At 35.2% G+C, this 21,136-nt stretch overlaps 1 protein-coding gene across 1 annotated transcript in view; it reads right to left on the reverse strand.

Moving 5' to 3' along the window:
- Window positions 1-20,396, reverse strand: part of Prosalpha7 (proteasome alpha7 subunit) — a 168,459-nt gene extending 148,063 nt beyond the window's left edge. Inside the window, exons 1-2 of the mRNA XM_090399365.1 lie at window positions 20,269-20,396; window positions 16,471-16,553 (exon numbers count right to left, since the gene is read on the reverse strand). Of these exons, the coding sequence (XP_090255491.1) occupies window positions 16,471-16,553; window positions 20,269-20,289 (104 nt within the window). The 5' untranslated portion in view covers window positions 20,290-20,396. The remainder of the gene's footprint in view (window positions 1-16,470; window positions 16,554-20,268) is intronic.
- Between the last annotated feature and the right edge of the window lie 740 nt (window positions 20,397-21,136).

The following is a 21,136-nucleotide window of genomic DNA, read 5'->3' on the forward strand; positions in this document are numbered from 1 at the left end:
TTTTTTGTGAGTTCTTTTAAAACCGCCTCCGCAGCTTTTACACATGCTTTGTTGATTTCGAAATGGCGGCCTCTTAGTGGTTTCTTGAGCTGAGGAAACAGCCAGAAATCGCACGGTGCGAGATCAGGACTGTATGGAGGGCATGGTAGGATATCTATGTTGTTCTTCTGCAAAACGTCCACTACACCACCAGCAATATGTGGCCTTGCATTATCGTGGTGCAATAAGAAGCCATTCTTCAGCAATGGAAGCTTCCTTTTCACATGCTGTACCATTGTCAGTACAGCATGTGATCCGCACATCAGCATAGTATGAGCCATTTACGGTATTCCTGGGTTCTACAGTGTGTTGGTAAACAATGGCTTCGTAGTTAAAAAACATTATGGTCATAACTTTAAATGCCGATTTTACAGTTTTTGCTTTCTTGGGGGTAGGCGAATACGGATGCTTCCATTCACTGCTTTGTTGTTTCATTGTAGGGTCATAGTGATACAACCAAGCTTCATCTGCTGTAATGATGCGTTTTAAGAAGTTGTCGCCTTCTTGATCCAGTTTTTCTTTCCATTCTGTGCACACATCCACTCGATGCTGCATTTGCTCCAGTGTCAAGAGTTTGGGAATCCATCAGGCGCAAACACATTTCAGTCCCAAATATTCAGCCATGATTGAGTGAACACTTCCCACAGAAATATTCAGGACAACATGCAGCTGGCGTACCGTAATTCTGCGATCCTCCTTGATGATAATCGCTGCTGTCTTGATCATTGCCTCTGTGATGGACGTTGAAGGTCTTCCCTCACGTTTAAGATCTTCCACATTTTGACTTCCTTCCTTAAAAGTTTTATGCCAGCAAAAAACACTTGCCCTCGACATTGCTTCATCGTGGAAAGCTTCGCGTATCATGTTAAAAGTGTCCGATGCCGATATTTGCAAACGCACACAAAATTTAATCGCATAACGCTGTTCCAAGGATGCTTCCATTTTGACGACTAGTCGTGCCAAAACAACCTTCGCCTAGTCACGTGACACTCTGGCACATCAGCCCGTATACGCCATCTATCAATCTCTTTTGTTAATACAGACAGCAACATTTCTTTATTCCACAGAAATTAATATTGTGATGAGTGGTTTCGCGACAGTAAAATTAGTCTTATTACTTATTGAACATTCCTCGTATAAAAAGGGAAATAAAACTGAATGTGAGAATTACAGAGGTATTTCCCTACTGAGTGTTCCTGGCAAGATTTATGCAAGTATACTTGAGAAACGGGTGAGAAGAATTGTGGAAGAAAAGCTTGGTGAAGAACAAGCTGGATTCAGGCAAAATAGAGGCTCTCAGGATCCGATCTTCACTTTACGACAAATAGTTGAGAAATTGAATTAAAGTCAATTGAATAAATTTATATGGAATAATAGAGAAATTAGTCGGAACACTAAATTAGCTGTATACAAGACAGTGTTCAAACCAGTTTTAACTTATGGATCTGAGAGCTGGGTCAGAAGTAAAACACTTGACCAAAGACTAGAAACTGCATGTATGAGAGTCCTGAGAAAGCTTAGAGACGTGAACAGATGGCATCAATGGCAATATCATATTAAAAACGAGGATATTAGGAAAGAACTTGACATTGTCAGCATCCAGGAATGCGTTAGCAGAGCTAAGTTTAGGTGGTATGGTCACTTAAGCAAAATGGGCGAGGAAAGATTTGCAAAACAAGTGTTCTCTGCCAGGTTGGCAGGAAAACGACCTAGAGGAAGAACAAGATATAGGTGGATTGATACGGTACAAAGTGCCTTAGATGATAGAAATATAAGATCTGATAATGTTGGAGTCTTGACAAGTAACAGACTGATTTGGAGGAAAATTGTAGATAGGAAGTTAGCAATGATGTAAATTTTTCATGTAGTACTATCATACCCTGTACACCCTTTGAGGGTACATGACAGGAATTTGATGACGATGATATCACTTCTGGGTCTGGTTCCCACTGATGAGACTGCAATAAAAGTTGAAAGTGGCCCTTCCCATAATGCATAGCATTACATGTGTCCATAAGGATGTATGCATGGCATTATTGGATACTAAGGCAAATGTGAAATCATTAGCCTCTATATACAAGTAGCCAAGTCGTGAAGTGACTTCACATGCAAACTTTGTTTGCTTATACTTGGATAAAGGATGAAACCAAGAATATAATTTCTTGGCATCTTTAATTTATAGTATAACTAAGCGAAAAAAAAATTTAACATACCATTGCACAGCCTTTGATACGAGGTGTCATATTAATTTATGCACATTTCATCAATTTAAAATTTTCATTACTGAAGAGTTGGACAAAGTAGGGATTCATTTTTGCATGCACAGGTCAAAACACCTATCCAAATTAAGAACTTTGTCATGTGTGACAAACAGGTGTTTAGCAAAAAAATGAGTTTTTGTACTGCAGTTTTCACACTGTTTCAAGTTAATATCCATTTATTTGTGAGAAAAAGGTTTCAAATGATTTTGAGATTCTTTATTATTATTATTACGTAACACCTCCAGGGAGTCCCAAGACTCATCGAGGGAGGGTACCTACTCTACAACTCTCCGTCTCCATCACTCCATCAACTGCAACTACCTTCATCATCTACACCAACGCCATTCTACTGTCGACCATCACCACTACTATTTTCACAGACAATCACAAACATCTATACCCAATGCGGGATTCGAACCTTCAGCCTTTTGGCTGGAGAGCGGATATGCTAACCACTCAGCCAACCAGGCCGGCAACTTGGGTCATAAATAAAATAGAACAAGAAAAATGGATTATTTAAAACACATTGAAGAAATCCTTTTCTTATTTATACAACCTCAGCCTTTTTTTTTTTTGGTACAGTACTTTGACAAGATCTTTGCCAAGTGACCTGATAAACTTCACTATGGAAATAGTGAAAGAAAAACAAACTAGCCTTACATGCTCTTGCTCTCCCGTTACTCTTCAGGCAAAACTACTTCCATTTATTGCAAATCTACCTTCACTGAATGCTACATACAATACCAAGTGGCTCACTATCCTTCTCAAAAAAGTGGAATCATAAAAATTTTTACATCATGCTCTTACTGTATGCTCTAAATCAGGGGTTGCCAAAGTGGCCGATATCAACCACTGGGGTCAATGTGGCTATTCAAGGGGTCAAAAGAGGGTTTAAATTTTTAATGTTCTTTATAAATGTTTAAGTATTTCCTTTAAATATTTTTTATTGAGAAGCAGTAACGAAGTAAAAGGGTGAAGGAATTATTATTTTGAAATCGAGAAATTTAGTATTGATAACATTTATTTATTTATTTAACATGATGGGGGGGTTGATGAGGGATCAAGGATTCCATTAAGGGGTCAATGGTCTAAAAAGTTTGCCGACCGCTGCTCTAAACCAAAACCAAGAACTTCTGGATATCAAGTGTTTTATGCAAATGAATGGCTTCTCAAAACAAACTATGCATGTTTTTCATTCATATAAATCTACCTCAAACAACCATGAAACAATATAGAGGGTTTCGATCACATATATTTCTGGCATCTCTAAATCAATCTCAAGAATCCTTAAAAATACAATCTAGTGGCTACATTTATTCCTTTCAAACTCTCTTCTTGGTTCCCATCTTCTAAAGATAAATGATCTCCTCTTTCTGGCACTACTAAGTTTCTTGTGACTGTAACCTTCCTTGCTTCAGAGAAAGTGGATATTCTGTGGAGAAGCAATTGCAGGTACAAAGAACACCATCATTAATAAGAAATCTGGCCTAGCACAACATGAAATTGATACAAACCACAATATCCTCTAATCTGAAACATGTTTAGTCCATAGGTTCTGCCACAAGTTCAAATGTTTGTTTAAAGAGCATGCTGAAACCTTGCTCCATTAGCCAAACCTGAATTAAAATTCCTCTCTCTCCTTACCAAAGATATGGGAAAGTCTCATTCTAATCAATCAAAATCTTTAAATGATTCATTGCTCATGTTCTACATTGTACTCCACTAGCTTTATGCCATCAATGATGACCTGTATTTTCAAGTTGAAAAATCTGGCTATTAAAGATTAATACTTTATTTGTCCTTATCCTTGTATTCACATTTATTTTGCTCTCTCTTTCAAACAAGTCTGGAGGTTATGCTTAAAACAGTTCAAGAACTTTTGTAGGATATCTGTATTAAAATTCAGATATCCAACAAGTTTAGTTAAGAAATCGGTAATGTGGTATTTGTTAAGTTGTTAGTTATACAGATGTTTCTTTTTGTATGTGGTGAGCATGAAGAATTCAAATATTATTTTTTTTGGTTAATGAAGTCTTGTTAAGATGCAAAGTAAATTTCTTAAAATTAGTTATTAGAACTTAATTGTGATTTTGTATGAGCTGTCAAAGGTTTTGTAATGTTTGTATATAAACAATGTTGTTTACGAAATGTTGTCGATAACGAGAGAAATGACAGTTATTGCTGTAATTCAGACACACATGCACACACGCACAATGCTCTAATCTGAAATAACAGCCCAATTAAGTGATTAAGTAATTAAATGAATTTAACTCAGTGTAGAGCAATTAACTTTTGGTTTCAAAATTGTTTTGCTAGAATGTACACACTTTAATCAGTCACATAACTTACTCTAAGTAATTAAATTAATTTCCTGGCCACTTTTATGTTTATCAGGTATTTCATAATACAATATGCACTGTAGGCTATTTCAAAAAAAATATGTTGGAAACATATGTATATTAAAATTATTTCATTAAAGAATTAGCTTATTATTATTAATAATGATTCTAGCACAGATTATTGTTTAGCAGAATTATGCACTTTTACTTAAAAGTGCATAATTTTACTTAATTTTAATCACTTTTATATTTTACTCGCTGCAGATTTTTAGTATATACTTCTGCCTCATTAACAATAAGAAATTAGTACTGCTTGTTTTTAGAGAAATAAAATTACTAATTAAAGCATTCAAGATGCATTAGCGTGGAGATTTAGAAATTTGCTAACAGAATCAGGGAATTGCCATCACAGCATGACAATCTTCTCATACCTTCCTTTTCAGCAATAACATCTGGGTTGAAATCATACATTTCATATAATAAATGACGTTTAAATATGATATATAAGTAAGAGAAAGTGAATGTTCATTGCTAATGGTTTTAAATACAAGGAATGAACTCTAATCCTGTTTACACTTATTCACCCCCACCACTACATATACTGTCTGTCTCAAAAAAGAAAGTTGCACAATAGCTACAATACAAATTATACAGAAGTAAAATAATTTAGGCATCTTGTTTTTATTTGATATCCTTTGTAGTTCCAAGACAAATACTTTCATTTCATTAATCAAAACATTAATGCAGAATATTTTATGCATTAATATGTTAGAATAAACAATTATTATTATTATTAAGAGAGAGACCTCCAGAGAGTCAGACACTCATCGAGGAAGGCCACATACTACCAGCCATCATACTTATTCTTGAATTCATTCACACTGCTTGCACTCACAACATCGAATGGCAATCCATTCCAACCACGCACCACCATCTAAGAGAAAAATCTAGTCCTCACACCCATCTTAGCAGCCTTCATTCTCAGCTTCCAAGGATGCCCTCCCGTTCTTTCCCTACCCTCCATAAATTGAAAAATTCCATCAATTGAAATCCTGTATGACCCTTTCAGAAGTTTGTAAGTCTTAATCACATTACCCCCTCTTTCTCCTGTTTGCTAGTGTCTGCAGTCAAAAAATTCTCAATCTGTCTTCATAATCAGTATTCCACAATTCTGATTCATTTTTAAGAGAGTACAAAGGAGAGTGTACTCTCTCTCTCCAATATATCAGAATCACAACGGAAACCAGGAGACCAGACTTGCGCACAATTATCCAAGTGAGGTCAAGGCCTTGTAAAAAGGCAAAATAACATCCTTATCTTTACATGTGAACGTTCATTTCAGCATTGCAATTATCTTTTCAGTTGTATTTGCAATCTTTGTCACATGCACCTAAACTTTAACATCCTATCTATTAACACTCCAAAATCCCTAGCCTCATCAGTTTCTTCTAGCCTAATCCCACTAATATAATATATCGGATATCTAATCATGCCAAAGTGAATGACTTTACATTTACTGACATTGAACTGACACCCATTTTCCCATGCCCACAATTCCATCCTATTCAAACCATTCTGCAAAGACTACATATCAACAGCATTCCTGATTACCCTACATATCAACAGCATTCCTGATTACCCTACCTATCTCTGCATCATCAGCAGATAACTGTATGTTGCTTGTCAAATCCTTCCCAATATCATTACTGTGCAGATTGAATAACAATGGACCAAGCCCTGATCCTCGTGGAACCCCAATTATTGCCATAAACCTTGCGGACTCGGATCCCCTGTATACCATTTTTGATATCTGTCAGTCAGCCATCCTCTTATCCATGCTAATATTGTATAACCCAAACCAATTTTTTTCCAATTTATTCAGCAGTCTGCCATGTTCTAATCTGTCAAAAGCCTTAGCAAAATCCAAAAGTATCATGGTGCATCCATTCCCCTTGTCTAATTCAATGCTAACATTGTTATAGAATGTGAGCAAGTTGCTCAAACATGACCTTCCACTAGTAAACCCATGTTGTTCGTTGCAAAGTAGAGATTCAATGTCAACCCATTTCTGAATGAGGGCTCTAACCAATTATTCCAAAATCTTCACCACCACTACTGAGATGCTAATTGGTTGATAGTTGGATACATCGGTCTTTGCACCACCCTTGTGCAATGGAATTACCCTTCCATTCCTGCGGAATCTTCCCTGCTCTGAGACTCATATTAAACATCCTGGTCAAAGGAATGGCCAGTTCAGCTGAACACTCTTTTAGAACACGTGCTGATATCCCATCAGTCCCTATTGCTGAATTCTTATTCAGTTTGTGCAACAGCTCTAATACCTCAGCCTCAAACACCTGCGTTTCTTCATCTAGTGAAGAGGTAACAATGATCTCAATGTTGTATTCACCAGGTCGACAGCTTTTTAACGAAATGGGCACTCATTAACTGAACAACCTCTTTTGCATCTGTAACCCTCACGCTATCTGGATTTAGAAGTTATTCTTTCATATTCATTCTTTCTTTTACTTGCAGCATATCAACAGAATTATTGTGGGTTGTCTTTAGCACACAGAGCCAGTTTATTTTCATAATCAGACTTTGCTTTCCGTACTACAGTTGTGACTATTCTAGCCTGCTGCTTATAACGTTCATAATGGACATCATCCTTATGCAAACAGTATTCCTTCCACATCGTCCTTTTCTTACGAATCTCTTGCTTAATAAGATTACACATCCATTTGACTCCTACTCTATTTATTCTCCGAACTCTCACGACACATTCTGATATCGCATCTTTTAAGTATTTTTTAAATGCTTCCCATGCACTGTCAGTCCTTACCCCCTTCTTAGTGGCTTTCATTCTCAGCTTTCAATGACGCCCTCTTGTCCTTTCTACACCATCCATAAATTGAAAAATTCCATCAATTGAAATCCTGTTATGATCCTTTCAGAATTTTGTAAGTCTCAATCATATCACCCCCTCTTTCTCCTGTTTGCTAGTGTCTGCAGTCTACAAATTCTCAATCTGTCTTCATAATCAGTATTGCACAAACTTGTTATCATTTTTAACACTCTCTCCAATATATCAGAATCACAATGGAAACCAGGAGACTAGACCTGTGCACAAGTGAAGTCTTATCAAGGCCTTGTAAAGAGGCAAAATGACATCCTTATCTTTAAATGTGAACTTATCTTTTGAGTTGTATTTACATTCTTTGTTACATGGTTCCTGAACTTCAACTTGCTATTTACTAACACTCCAAGATCCCTAGCCTTATCAGTTTCTTATAGCATACCACCACCAATATAATATGACATTGGATATCTAGTCAATGGAAGAAGACAGAACTAAAAGGTGTACCATCTGGATGGGAGACTGGAATGCGGTGGTAGGTGAAAAGGTAGAGAAGGGAATAACAGGAAAATATGGCGTTGGAAAAAGGAATGAGAGAGGTGAAAGACTTTGAGTTTTGTAAAAGACACAAACTAATAATTGGTGATACTTGATTTAAACTTCCAAAAAGAAGATATACATGGAAAATGCCAGGTGATATCGCAAGATACCAGATTGATTATATGTTAATACAAAACAGGTACAGAAACAGTGTAAAAAGGATATCAACATATCCAGGAGCTGATATTGACTCAGACCATAATTTGCTTGTTATGGAATTAAGAATACGATATAAGAAAATAAACAAAGGTAAAAGCAAGAAAAGGTGGAACCTAGAAAAACTCAAAGGAGATGCAGGTAGGAAATTCAGAGAAGAACTGGAAAATAAAATAAGGAACAAAGAGAATATATCTGAAGAAACTATGGATGTTAATGCAAATTGGAATCAACTGAAAAACTTGAAATATGAAACAGCTGCTGAAGAGATAGGTTTTGTGGAAGGGAAAATAATTAAAAAGCCATGGATTACAAATAAAATGATAAGAAAAATGGAAGAAAGAAGAAGATGTAAAAATGTAAACACTGAAGAGGGAAGAAGAAAATACAAAGTATTAAATAATGAACTGAGAAGAGAAACTGATAAAGCAAGAGAGGAATAGTTAAAAATAGAATGTAAAGAAATTTGAAGAAATGGAAAAAAAGGGGGGGGCGATATGATAAAATGTTTGAAAAACCAAAAGAAATTACAAATATTAAAAAAAGCATAAGAAATTTGCCATTAGAAGATAAGCAAGGAAAACTAATGTATGATATTGAAATACAGGGTGAAAGATGGAAGGAATACATTGAAGAACTTTATGCAAAAAATTAAAGACCAACAAAAATTGAATTGGAAGAGCAAAATGAAATCTCAACAAACGAAAGAGGTCCTGAAATACTAAAGAGAGAAGTAGAAACAGCAATTAAGGAATTAAAAAGTGGAAAGATGGAAGGAGTGGATGAAATACCTAGTGAAATCCTAAAACAACTGGAGAACAAAAGGTATAACAGAAACATGGAAACTCTGCAACCTCATATACAAAACAGGAGTATGGCCTAAAAAATAAAATGATAAGAAAAATGGAAGAAAGAAGAAGATGTAAAAATGTAAACACTGAAGAGGGAAGAAGAAAATACAAAGTATTAAATAATGAACTGAGAAGAGAAACTGATAAAGCAAGAGAGGAATAGTTAAAAATAGAATGTAAAGAAATTTGAAGAAATGGAAAAAAAGGGGGGGGCGATATGATAAAATGTTTGAAAAACCAAAAGAAATTACAAATATTAAAAAAAGCATAAGAAATTTGCCATTAGAAGATAAGCAAGGAAAACTAATGTATGATATTGAAATACAGGGTGAAAGATGGAAGGAATACATTGAAGAACTTTATGCAAAAAATTAAAGACCAACAAAAATTGAATTGGAAGAGCAAAATGAAATCTCAACAAACGAAAGAGGTCCTGAAATACTAAAGAGAGAAGTAGAAACAGCAATTAAGGAATTAAAAAGTGGAAAGATGGAAGGAGTGGATGAAATACCTAGTGAAATCCTAAAACAACTGGAGAACAAAAGGTATAACAGAAACATGGAAACTCTGCAACCTCATATACAAAACAGGAGTATGGCCTAAAGATTTCACAGAGAGTATTCTTATACCAATTGAAAAGAAAAGCAATCCTGCTAAGTGCAGTGACTACAGAACTATAAGCATACTCTCACATGCCTCCAAAGTACTGCTAAGAATATTAAATCAAAGATTGTATAATAGAGTGGAGTATTTTCAGGGGGGATGATCAATTTGGATTTAGAAAAGACAGAGGAACCAGAGATGCAATTGGAGTAATGAGGACCATATGCGAAAGGAATATAGAAGTAAATAAAGAAGTTTATATTTGTTTCATCGACCTTGAAAAAGCATTTGACATGGTGAAATGGGAAAATCTGATGGAAATATTACGCAAAATAAGTTTAGATTTTAGAGACCGAAGGTTAATAGCTGAATTATATATGAACCAAGTGGCCATAATAAAGACAAAAGTAGGAAAAATTAAAAAATGTGTGATTGGCAGAGGTGTAAGACAGGGATGCTGCCTGTCACCGACGCTCTTCAATATATTTGCAGAAGAAATGATAAAAGAAGCATTTTATGAAGAGGAAAGAGGAATCACTATTAGAGGAAGAACAATACAAAATATTACATTTGCAGATGATCAAGCAATATTAGCTAATACCGAAGATGAACTACAGCACCCTAATGCAAAAATTTGAAAATATATGCAAGAAATATGGTATGAAAATTAACGCAAAGAAAACAAAAGTGATGAGAGTCTCCAGGAAACCAGGAAGTATCAAGGTGATGATGAATGGAGAAAGTGTAGAGCAAGTGAGACAATACAAATACCTTGGTAGTATAATAGAAGAAAATAGAAAATGTGACATGGAAATAAAACAATGAATTAACAAAGGAAAATATGCCTTTTATAGCAAAAAAATTTCTTTATTAATAAAATGAATAAAAATCTAAAGAAAAGGCTTATTAAGTGCTATATTTGGAGTATGACCTTATATGGGTCAAAAACATATGGGGGTCAAAAAACATGGACAATTAGGAAGAAAGAAGCTAAAATGGTGGAGGCATTTGAAATGTGGTTATGGAGAAGAATGGAGAAAAAGTGGACTGAAAAAATCACCATTGAGGAAGAAAGGAATTTACTAAAGACCATAAGAAGAAGAAAGCATAACTGGATAGGACATGTATTACGAGGAGACAGACTACTGAAAAGAATGATAGAAGGGAAAATTGAAGGAAAGCAACCAAGAGGAAGAAGACGACTAATGATGCTTGATGATATAATGGGAACAAGAAGATATCAGGAAATGAAGGAGGAAGCAAGAGACAGAGGAAATTGGGGGAAGAGAATCTGCTGAGGTATACCATTGGACCTGTTAAGAGACAGAACACTAATGATGATGATCTAATCACGCTGAAGTGAATGACTTCACAATTGCAGACAGTGAACTGACACCCATTTTCCTATGCCCATAATTGCAGTCTATTCAAATCATTGTGCAAGTACTGCATATCAGCAGCATTCCTGATTACTGTATCTATCTTTACATCATCAGTAAATATTGTACGCCCACACTTCGTAGAACCCACCTTGGCTTTGTGCCAAGAATAATCAATTCATGCTAAAGGAAAGAAAGAAATAAACAATAGATTAATTGGCCACCACCAACATGTGAAGTCATGTGCTTTATACATAAATTTTCCAATTATTGTACAAGCAAAATAGTTACCACTTTAACTAGAATTTTCATAAAAGAAAAGCTAATTTTCCCGACATATAATAATAAACACTTATCCCATGAAATGCATTGATTACCCTATTATCAGAATAGATTCACCTTCTTTTGACATGCACAGAAGTGTTGAAGGGTCACGCATCTGTGGCTGTACAGTAGCTGTATGTCATTTGTCAAATCATTCCCAATATCATTAAAGGTAATTAAAAAAAAGTTGAAGAATTTATAAGCATATAAAAGGATATCCCTTGTATTCTCAGATGTGCCACCCCCTGGCACAAGTGTCATAGGTTCGCCATCTAGGGTTTACTCTATATTAAGTATTTATTGTTGAAAATTGTCTTCGTTTTTGGCCAGGAAAGCGCATTAAAAATCATAAGTGTGTTATTCTCAAGCTGAGCAGTTTATTTTCTGGCGAGTTACATACAATATGTAGTGCTTTTTTTTTTATCTAAAAGTTTATTTTTATTGTAATGGCTACTAAACTGCAACGAAAGGGAAAAAACCAACATTGAAGAGGAAATTCATTTCTCTCAAAAAAAAAAAAATTTAAATCTTGGATCAGTTGAAAATTGGAGAAAAACCAGGACTCTGCAAGGACTCTGAATTTAAATGAATCAACAATTCGAACAATCAAACAATATGAACATAAAATCCGAGAAAGTGTTTTTGCTTGATCAATGGTAAGTGCAAAGCACATTGCTTGTTTACGCGATATTCTAATAGAAAAAAATGGAGAAATCTCTAATGATTTGAATAGAAGATTGCACTCAAAAGAAAATTCCTATGGATGGACATCTTATTAAGCAAAAAGCTCTCAAAGTTTACAAACATTTAAAAGAACTCGATCAAGATTCTTCAGAAGAAATCTCTCAGCATGGATTTTGTGCCGGTAAGGGTTGATTGAAAACTTTAAAAAGCGGTTTTCTTTGTATAATCTTAAAATCCAGGGAGAATCAACATCAGCAGACATTGAAGCTGCCCTGAAATACCCAGCAGAACTTTTAAAAATCATTAAAGGTGTTACAGTGCAGACCAGGTGTTCAATGTGGATGAATCTGGGTTATGTTGGAAAAAACATGCCAAAACGCACCTATATTTCGAAAAATGAAAGATCAGCTCCTGGATTCAAAGTTTCCAAAGATAGAATTACTCTACTGTTTTGTAGTAATGCATCAGGTGATTACATGACAAAACCAATGTTTATTAACTGATCCACAAATCCTCGTGCAATGAAAGGGCTCGACAAGTCCACCCAACTGTCTATTGTGGGCCAAGAAAAAGGCATGGGTTACAGCTAGCATGTTTGAAAATTGGTTTTTCAAGTGTTTTGTACCCGTTATACAAAGAAAAAGAATAGGGACTTCAAAATTCTACTAATTTTAGATAATGTACCAGGCCACCCAACAAATTTAAGCCATCCGAATATTAAAATAACTTTTTGCCCTAATACTACTTCGCTTATTCAACCACTCGACCAAGGAATAATATCAACATTTAAGTCATATTATATTCATCGAACATTCCAATTAATTTTGGAAAAAATGGAATCTAATTCATAAAATGACATTGCCTCAAGCATGGAAAGAGTTTTCAATATTGAATTGTGTGACAATTATTTTTCTGTCCATTAAGGAATTACAACCCTCTACACTGAGTGGTTGCTGGAAAAAAATATGGCTTGAAGCCGTTCTGGAACAAAATTTCGTACTTCCAATGGATGCCAAGCTAAGTCGTATAATAAATGTCGCACACCTTTTTGGTGGAGAGGGCTTTTGTGATATGGTTGAAAACGAAATTAGTGAATTAACTGATGAGGAAATAGATTTAAATGAGGAGCAACTGGTACAATTAATAGATGACGTCAAACCAAATTGGCGGCGAAAGTTCTGCCGAAGATTCTGATTGTGATGATCCGTTAAAGAATTCAGTTTAAAGAAATTAGCAGAGGGATTGGACTTAGCAAGAAGGTTAGGAAGTTATTTTACAGATAATGATCCCTCAAATGATCACTCCGGATAATTCACAAGACAATTGGATATTTGTTTAGCACCATATTATGAACTTAATAAAAAATTGCAGCATAGTGGTAAGCAAGGTCTTATTACTGACTTCATGATAACTAAACCAGCCGAAGTATGTAATGAGAATTATACAAATGATGTCCAAGAGATTTCAAGTGTTGGTGACGTCCAGCCACTCGTAAATAAAGAACATCTACGAAATGTTATTTCTGAAGACAGTAATGAGGATTAAAATATGCGCTTTTTTTTTTGTGTCTAAAACATTTATTGATTGTGTGCAATGAAGTTTATGTACAATTTGTAATTTTTATAATTTTATACTACATATGTCTCATAGTTTATGTTTTCTTAACTTACATGAATTACCTGAATTAAATAAAAAATATTGTTTTTGTTGGATATGCCATTGTTGTTTATATAATAAAAAAAAACGATTTCGGAACCTAACCCTACTTTTTCTATGTTATCCAAGTCTCGCATAACGCGGTTTATATAACGCGCATTTCTATGGAACCTAACATCTGTGTTATACGAGGGTTACCTGTATTTGTAGCTACGGGCCTACTTTCAGTGTGATAATTTCCATAAAATATCATATCACTGGCACTAACCATAGCATTCCTACTTCTGCAATACTGATATATCCTAGCCTTGATGGAAAAATGTTTCTATTATAAAAAAGTGAAAAAAAAAAGGGGGGGGGGGTAGAGCAAGAAATCAAGGAGCTCTAACCTACAACTTGCAGGGATAAGAATACTCTTGCAATTCACTAACTATAATTTATTATTTTAGTTACCTTTAAAATAATCAGCAATATTTTATTATTTTTTTCCACTGTAATTCTTTGTAAGCTAGCAGATGAGTTTAGTAAAATTTTCATAGCAGACTGGACACCATTATCTTCTTACTGTATTTTACTTTAGTTATTCATTTTTTGGATTGGAACAGAGGTATAATTCTCTATTTGATTAAAAGGAAGTAAGTTGTAAACAGTTTGGAAAAACAGCAGCTTTTCATTAGAAATAGGCTAAATATAATATAGCAAGTGAAACTACCATTTATGTTTGCAGTTTGTTGTGATAACTCTTTCTCTTTGCTTCAGGAATCTTCTAATGGCTATCTGGTTTTTTTTTTTTTTTTTTTTTTTTTTTTTTTTTTTTATGTATGCTTGTGAGAAAAACCATTATGCCAAAAAATGTTATTTACTATTTTTTTTTAATCAAATTGACAAAACCAAAAAGCTTCAGTGGTTATATTTTAATTTAACAATAATGCAAAAAGCATGCATTGGCTCCAAGAGTGGTACATACCTACAGTTCACAGAATGAGTACCTTCAACTTAACAATCTTTTCAATTGCAAACAAAAAAAAAAAAAAATCACTTTCCCAATGAAGTTGGGTAAACAGTAGATTACTGTAGTTAATTTGATGTTGTATGTCTTTTTTATTTATTTATTTATTTTTAATTAGCAATTATTATTTTGGTTACAAGAGTGTGAAGACTCAATCACTTAATGGGTTAAATGAGTTTAAAAAGGGTAATTTGGAAAAAAGGTTGCATATGAGATTTCCTGGGAAACAAACCTATGTGCTAGATTCATGAGTTTAGTTTGTGAGTCAGGGAAGTAAAAATATATACCCCCCCCCCCACACACACACAACACTTTCATTTGTATGCAAATGCAGCCATAAATACTGTTATAACTTAAACAGTGCATAAACCTTTAATCCATTAGTAAATCATTTACAGCTTTCAACACATACAGATCACATGTATAATGTGAATATGACGGCACTCAATGTGCGAAATGTCCCCTTTTTGCCTTCACGCATGCCCGAAGTCTGTGTGGCCACATACCAATAGTGGAATGCACAACACCCAATGGAAATGCTATGCAGGATACTCTCTCGAGCTCGGACCACAATTTGAAGTAAAATGGATTCAGATCGGGACTTCCAGATGGCCAATCAGATGGCGATATGTGGTCTGGCACATTTATTTACTATTGGTGCAGGGACCTTTCAACAGGGCTGAGTCCTGCTGTTGGAAGCACTGCCTACCATGAAACAAGGTGTTGTTCAGTGGCCATATCACAGGTTCCAGCATGGTGTCTTGATACACGCTTTGGCAGACATTTTGATCCCTTTCTTGCAGAAATGCAACTTGGATACACCCTCTTTCTCTCACACACACACATCCACACCCACACAATACCATCGCCAACACAGGGTGATGACCTCTCTGAATCCTTGGTGCTATGGTACGCACTTTGCAACCAATCCGGGACATATACCAATTGTTTTGGCAGTTGAACAATTCTTCAGTGGTGAAAATCTTCTCATCTGCAAAAGGACATCTCTGTGTCTGTTGTTTGCATGCCAGAGAATTGCCTTTGATTTAATCATCCTCTGCCACATAAGCTGTGATGTTAGGAAACACCCAGTAGAATATGATAGGCTCTCACCCTGGTCATCAGTTAGTACATGTGACATTGTTCTCTGTGAAACGTTCATCTCTCACGATCACTTTCTGTATTCTCACAGGATTACAGTGAAAATGTGTCTTCAGCCCTCTCAAGATGTTGCATCCTAACACAACATGGTCAACCTGTTCTTTGGTGATCAGATATGTCTTCTGTATCGTTATAGTTTGATACACAAACATCCTACTGATCATGAGTGTTTCTAGAGTGTTCAAACCTTGTGAAGTGCTATTACAGCTGCATGGTTCTCATAATCTCTCCACTGCACGTTAACCTGTACAGCTAGACAATTCTCTCCATTTCTCTCTACTAATAAACATGCAAATGTTGACTGTGCACAGCAACACTAACGGAACCTTGTTCGTGCAATTCTGTGGACACAACTAGGTTGTGTGGAAGTTGTAACAGTATTTGTGGCAAGACTAGGTATATTTTGACTTGTTCATAATCTATGTTAAAAAATAAAAAAATTCAGCAAAGGACACTGATTCATCCCTATATTAACAAAAAAAAACTAATGTTCCTTCATATATTATTTTTGGAAAAGTCCTGTAATAATTAAGACATTATTAATATCTTACCCACTAATTTCAACTGCTTTTTGTGCATATTCAACTTGAAATACTCTTCCATCTGGAGAAAACTGAGATGCAGACAAGTCATACTATAAATAGTACAGAAAACAATCTTATCAAGACATGATACTTAAAAATAATTTTTCTAGAACTACCTAAGCTTAAGAAGACAGTTGCTGGCTCACAGTATTAAAAAAATTTAACAGAATATTCTGAGTTTAATAATCAAATTAAATACAAATTTACTTAAAAAAACTTTCACTCCTACAAAACTTAGTGTAATATATTTCTTTTAGGAATATAATCTTACTCTCTCTCACACATACACACAGTGATTGCATGCCTCAACCAAACTTAAGAAATACTCCAAACCTCGAAACTAACAAAAAGTTCACAATGAACATGGGTCTCTGAAACCTTGCATTTCCAAGACAGTCCTTTGTAGTTGCAGCATTAATGCTGACATGCAATGCAGATAAAAGACCAAATGTCAAGAAATAGCATAAATCCTTTATTAACTGGCAAAAAAAAAAACCTATAGGAGAAATGTACCCACTGCAGATGTTCAAAATGACTTCTGTTGCCAGCAACATTTCTGTTGTCCTGGCTATGAATTTGATGGCAGTGCATGTATGTTTAACGTGATCCTGTACTGTACGCTCACAGATACAAGACCCCCTCGACGTTTCTGCGCATGTCAGAAGAAGGCGAATCCATTCTGATAATAGGATAATCAATCCGTCTTGTGGGATGAGATGTTTATTATTACACGAGGGAAAATTAACTTTTCTTTTATGAACATTGTAGTTTTTAAAGTGGTAACTATTTTGCTTGTATAACAGTTGGAAAATTTTATGTATAAAGCATGTGATTTTGCGTGTTGGTGACCAATTCCTACATCCTTTACCCCTTCATCACGAATTGACTTTTCTTGGCAAGTTGCCAGACTAGGATCTCTGATCTGTGGTTGGAAAGTAGTTTTAACATCCTCACTGGGAAAGAGTACAGCAATGAGTTCAAATGCCTTCACAAATAAAAATTGATAGGATCTAGGTCAGGTAAATGCCATATAACTGGTTCACTACAACCAATCCATCTTTCAAGAAACCAATGATCAAGATACCCTTGAGTGTCCCAACTGAAGTATGGTGGAGCTCCATCACGCATGAACCAAGTATCTCCTCTATTCCTACCTTTTTTCGAAGTCAAAATACAGTGGTCTTGTAAACCAGTCTGGCAAAACCAACACATAATGGAAGATCCTTTCTTCAGATTTTGCAAAAAAGTCAAAATACAGTGGTCTTGCAAGCCAGGCTGGCAAAACCAACAATACCTGTTCATGTTGATGGAGAACTGATGCATATGTCTTGAATGAATAACTATGTGGATCCCTGACTGATACACACTTGACTGTTGTGATAACTGAAAATATGAACCTCAAGTGAATGTTGTCTCATCTTTTAAAAGCATACAAAGCACACCAATTTAAACAGACTGGTCACATATGGGCAAATGGCAATGAAGATCAGTTTAATATTAACAAGTGCAAGGTTATGCATTTCAGATAGGGAATATTTACAGGCAGATTATTATATGAAGATTTGCTGGAAGCAGTCAACAAAGATAGAAACTTTGAGGTTATAGCAGATGAGGAGGTGCAGCAACCACATGGCTAAGTTCATGAGAACATTACCCTGTAGGACTCAGTTATTCTCCCACTTCACAAGTCTTTGATAAGGCATCTGGGCTACTGTGCACATATATGGTCACCTGAGTTCTGAGGAAATGGAGAAACAATTGAAAAGATCCAGCACCAATTAACCAAAATGTTAACTGGCTTATGGAATTGTGCATGTGTAAAACAGAAAGTTTTCATCAATGTTTTAGGAATAGATGGAGGAGAAGAGATATGATAGAAACGTGTGTTAATTAAAAGATTTTCTTTTGCAGTTTATGGTAGGCGTGAAACTGAACTTATGGTCATCCCTGGAACCTAAGTAAAGGTGTGGTTAGGATGCATTTTCATATTATGTGGAACTGGTGTGAGCAAGTCTTCAATTTATTCCAGGAAAGAGATGCATTTAGGTATGAGTGACTTAAAAAGTGGTGCTCTTTCAGTAAGCACTTATACTTCCTGGAGGAGTATACATAATAATATCTCAAATACTGTTGAACATTAATAAAGTTGTCCATAATAAAGCATAACAGTATAATTAAAACCAAGAGGAAAATATACATTTACTAAACTCAATAATATTTCACTGGTTTTCTACCCAGCATCTTCAGAGCACAATAACTGTGTCAGGCACACAGCAATAAACCAACTGCTATGCAATAAAAATGTTTTTCTCCATTCATACACATTTATTACATAGAAGTTGTTACAAGTCTGAGAGGCTATTCTTAGAATAGCCAATCAGAACATTTAGAATCAGCATCAGCTATGAAGCAATCTCCCAACCTCAACAAGTATGGTTGCATCAATTTATCAAAAATCTGGGAGACTATCATTTTAAGACCTAATGGCTAGACTTCTCTGAATTAGCTTTGTAGTTATCTGACCCATAGAGGGCACCACATAAATTAGGTGCCAATCAAAATTTAAATTGTTTCTACAATTACTTGGTTAGTGCTGTGTGCTTATCACAGTTGTCATTGTGCTCTGAAGATGCTGGATACAAAACTAGTGAAATATTAGCAAGCTTAATAAATGTATTCTTTTCTTTTGATGTTAGTTATACCTTTATTATGGATAATGAACAACACCTAAGCTTTTCTTTATGTATAAGATTGCTGGTCCCAATGCAGTTTGGAATTATGGTCAAAGTGATTATAGATAGGAGGCCAGTGTATATTGTCCTAACTGAATAAGTTCTTGGTGCATGTGTTTTGGGCAATGAAATCTCTGCCTCCTCCATAAGTATGACTAATCTCACCTTAATCTGAAGAAACATTTGTAAAGATTCTTTGCACCCTAGATAGGATTCAAACTTAGTTCTTTCCAATCAAAGGATGGTAAGATAAAAATGGAAAATAACTGATAATGGTAACCATTCATAATGCCTATTACCTTTCGCCTCAATCTTATTCTCGAGAGAGAATAAGATTGAGGCATAGGTTTGTGAGAGGTTGTTATCAGATTACATGAGAGAGAGAGAGGCATGGATAGAACTAAAGACCATTCCTGGAAGCTGTAAAAGGAGGGTGTGAGCAGGGAAGTGATATGCGGGTCCTTTGCATGGAAAGCAAATGGAATGCACTGCCTGAAAGTATAGCAAGTACAGAAACTGTGAATGGGTTTAAGACACATGGTTTGATGATCTTTTCGCATGAGAGTATGGACCTCCTACAATGAGTTCATCGACTCCATGGAAGTCAGATGTTAACGGTAATAATAAAAATTGAACAAATATTTCTTTATCGGCGTGGATAAGCCCGCTGAAAATTTTCACAATAAATTTCTTAAATAATTTTTTTAAGATTTCCAAGGAAAGAAATTATTCTGCAGTAATATCAATCCGAAACACTTATAGGTCGGCAATATCGCGGTCTGTCACAGCAACAAAGAGATATTACTATTATTAAATACACTATATTAATATATATAATAAAATGGTATGTAGGTTGACATTCACCAGAAAGATTTCATATCACGATCATCTTAGACACAGCACTTCACTACACCAACATTCCTATTCCTACTAGGCAATAGAAAAATCATGCGGAGGAAAGAGAGAAAAAAAAAATCCATAAAAGAAGAACCTACATGAAAGTTGTATTTCTCATGAAACCTTTGAAACTCACCCCAGTTCCTATTGAACTCATCTTCGATGTCTAATTAAATACGTTTGCATATATCACCACCAATTGTAATTTGCGGAATCAAAAAGTTGCAAACTCACGTCACATATAACAAACTAAGCACGAAAACCCCCTGGCGACATCTATTCATAAATAAATATAGGCTAATAAAAAAATAATAAATTATCTATAGATAATATTATTATTATTATTATTATTATTTAACGGTGTCTCCATGGAGTCAAAAGACTCATCGCGGGAGACCCGACATTGACACACTAACCATTATTTACACAATACCTGTCATACCTCTCCTTAAATTCATTCACAGTTAAAGCATTCACAACCAGTTCTGGCAAAGCATTCCACACATTCACAACCCTCCAAGTAAAAAATCTAGTCCTAACACCCTTGTTAACCACACTCTTACACAATCTCCAGGGATGGCCCCTCGTTCTCTCACATCCTGCATTGGTCTTAAGAATATCATCAGTATCAATCCTGTAAAATCCCTTTAACAATTTAAATACCTCTATCATATCTCCTCTCCTACGTCTATCAGCTAGTTTTTGGAGCCCACAGATCATCAATCTATCCTCATATCTATCCTCATATATATAGATATTATTTGGGAAAATTTTCCATGCTACTCCTCTAAATTAATATTAATTTTATGGCTATTGTGCCAATTTTCCCCCCTTTAGGAGTACCTTTTATAATGTCATTGGTTTTTACTCAATTTCTTAGGGCATTATTATTATTTTAAATGCATAGATACATGAAGATTATAAGGAAGGAGTAAATTTAGACATGCCTTTGTAGGATGTTCTTGGTCATCTTCGTCTGAAAAACCATCAGGCGTATAGCGATA

This window comes from Typopeltis vanoorti, chromosome 10 (genome assembly GCF_054136105.1).
Source record: "Typopeltis vanoorti isolate ZY-2024b chromosome 10, IOZ_Tvanoo_1.0, whole genome shotgun sequence".
Taxonomy (NCBI): domain Eukaryota; kingdom Metazoa; phylum Arthropoda; class Arachnida; order Uropygi; family Thelyphonidae; genus Typopeltis; species Typopeltis vanoorti.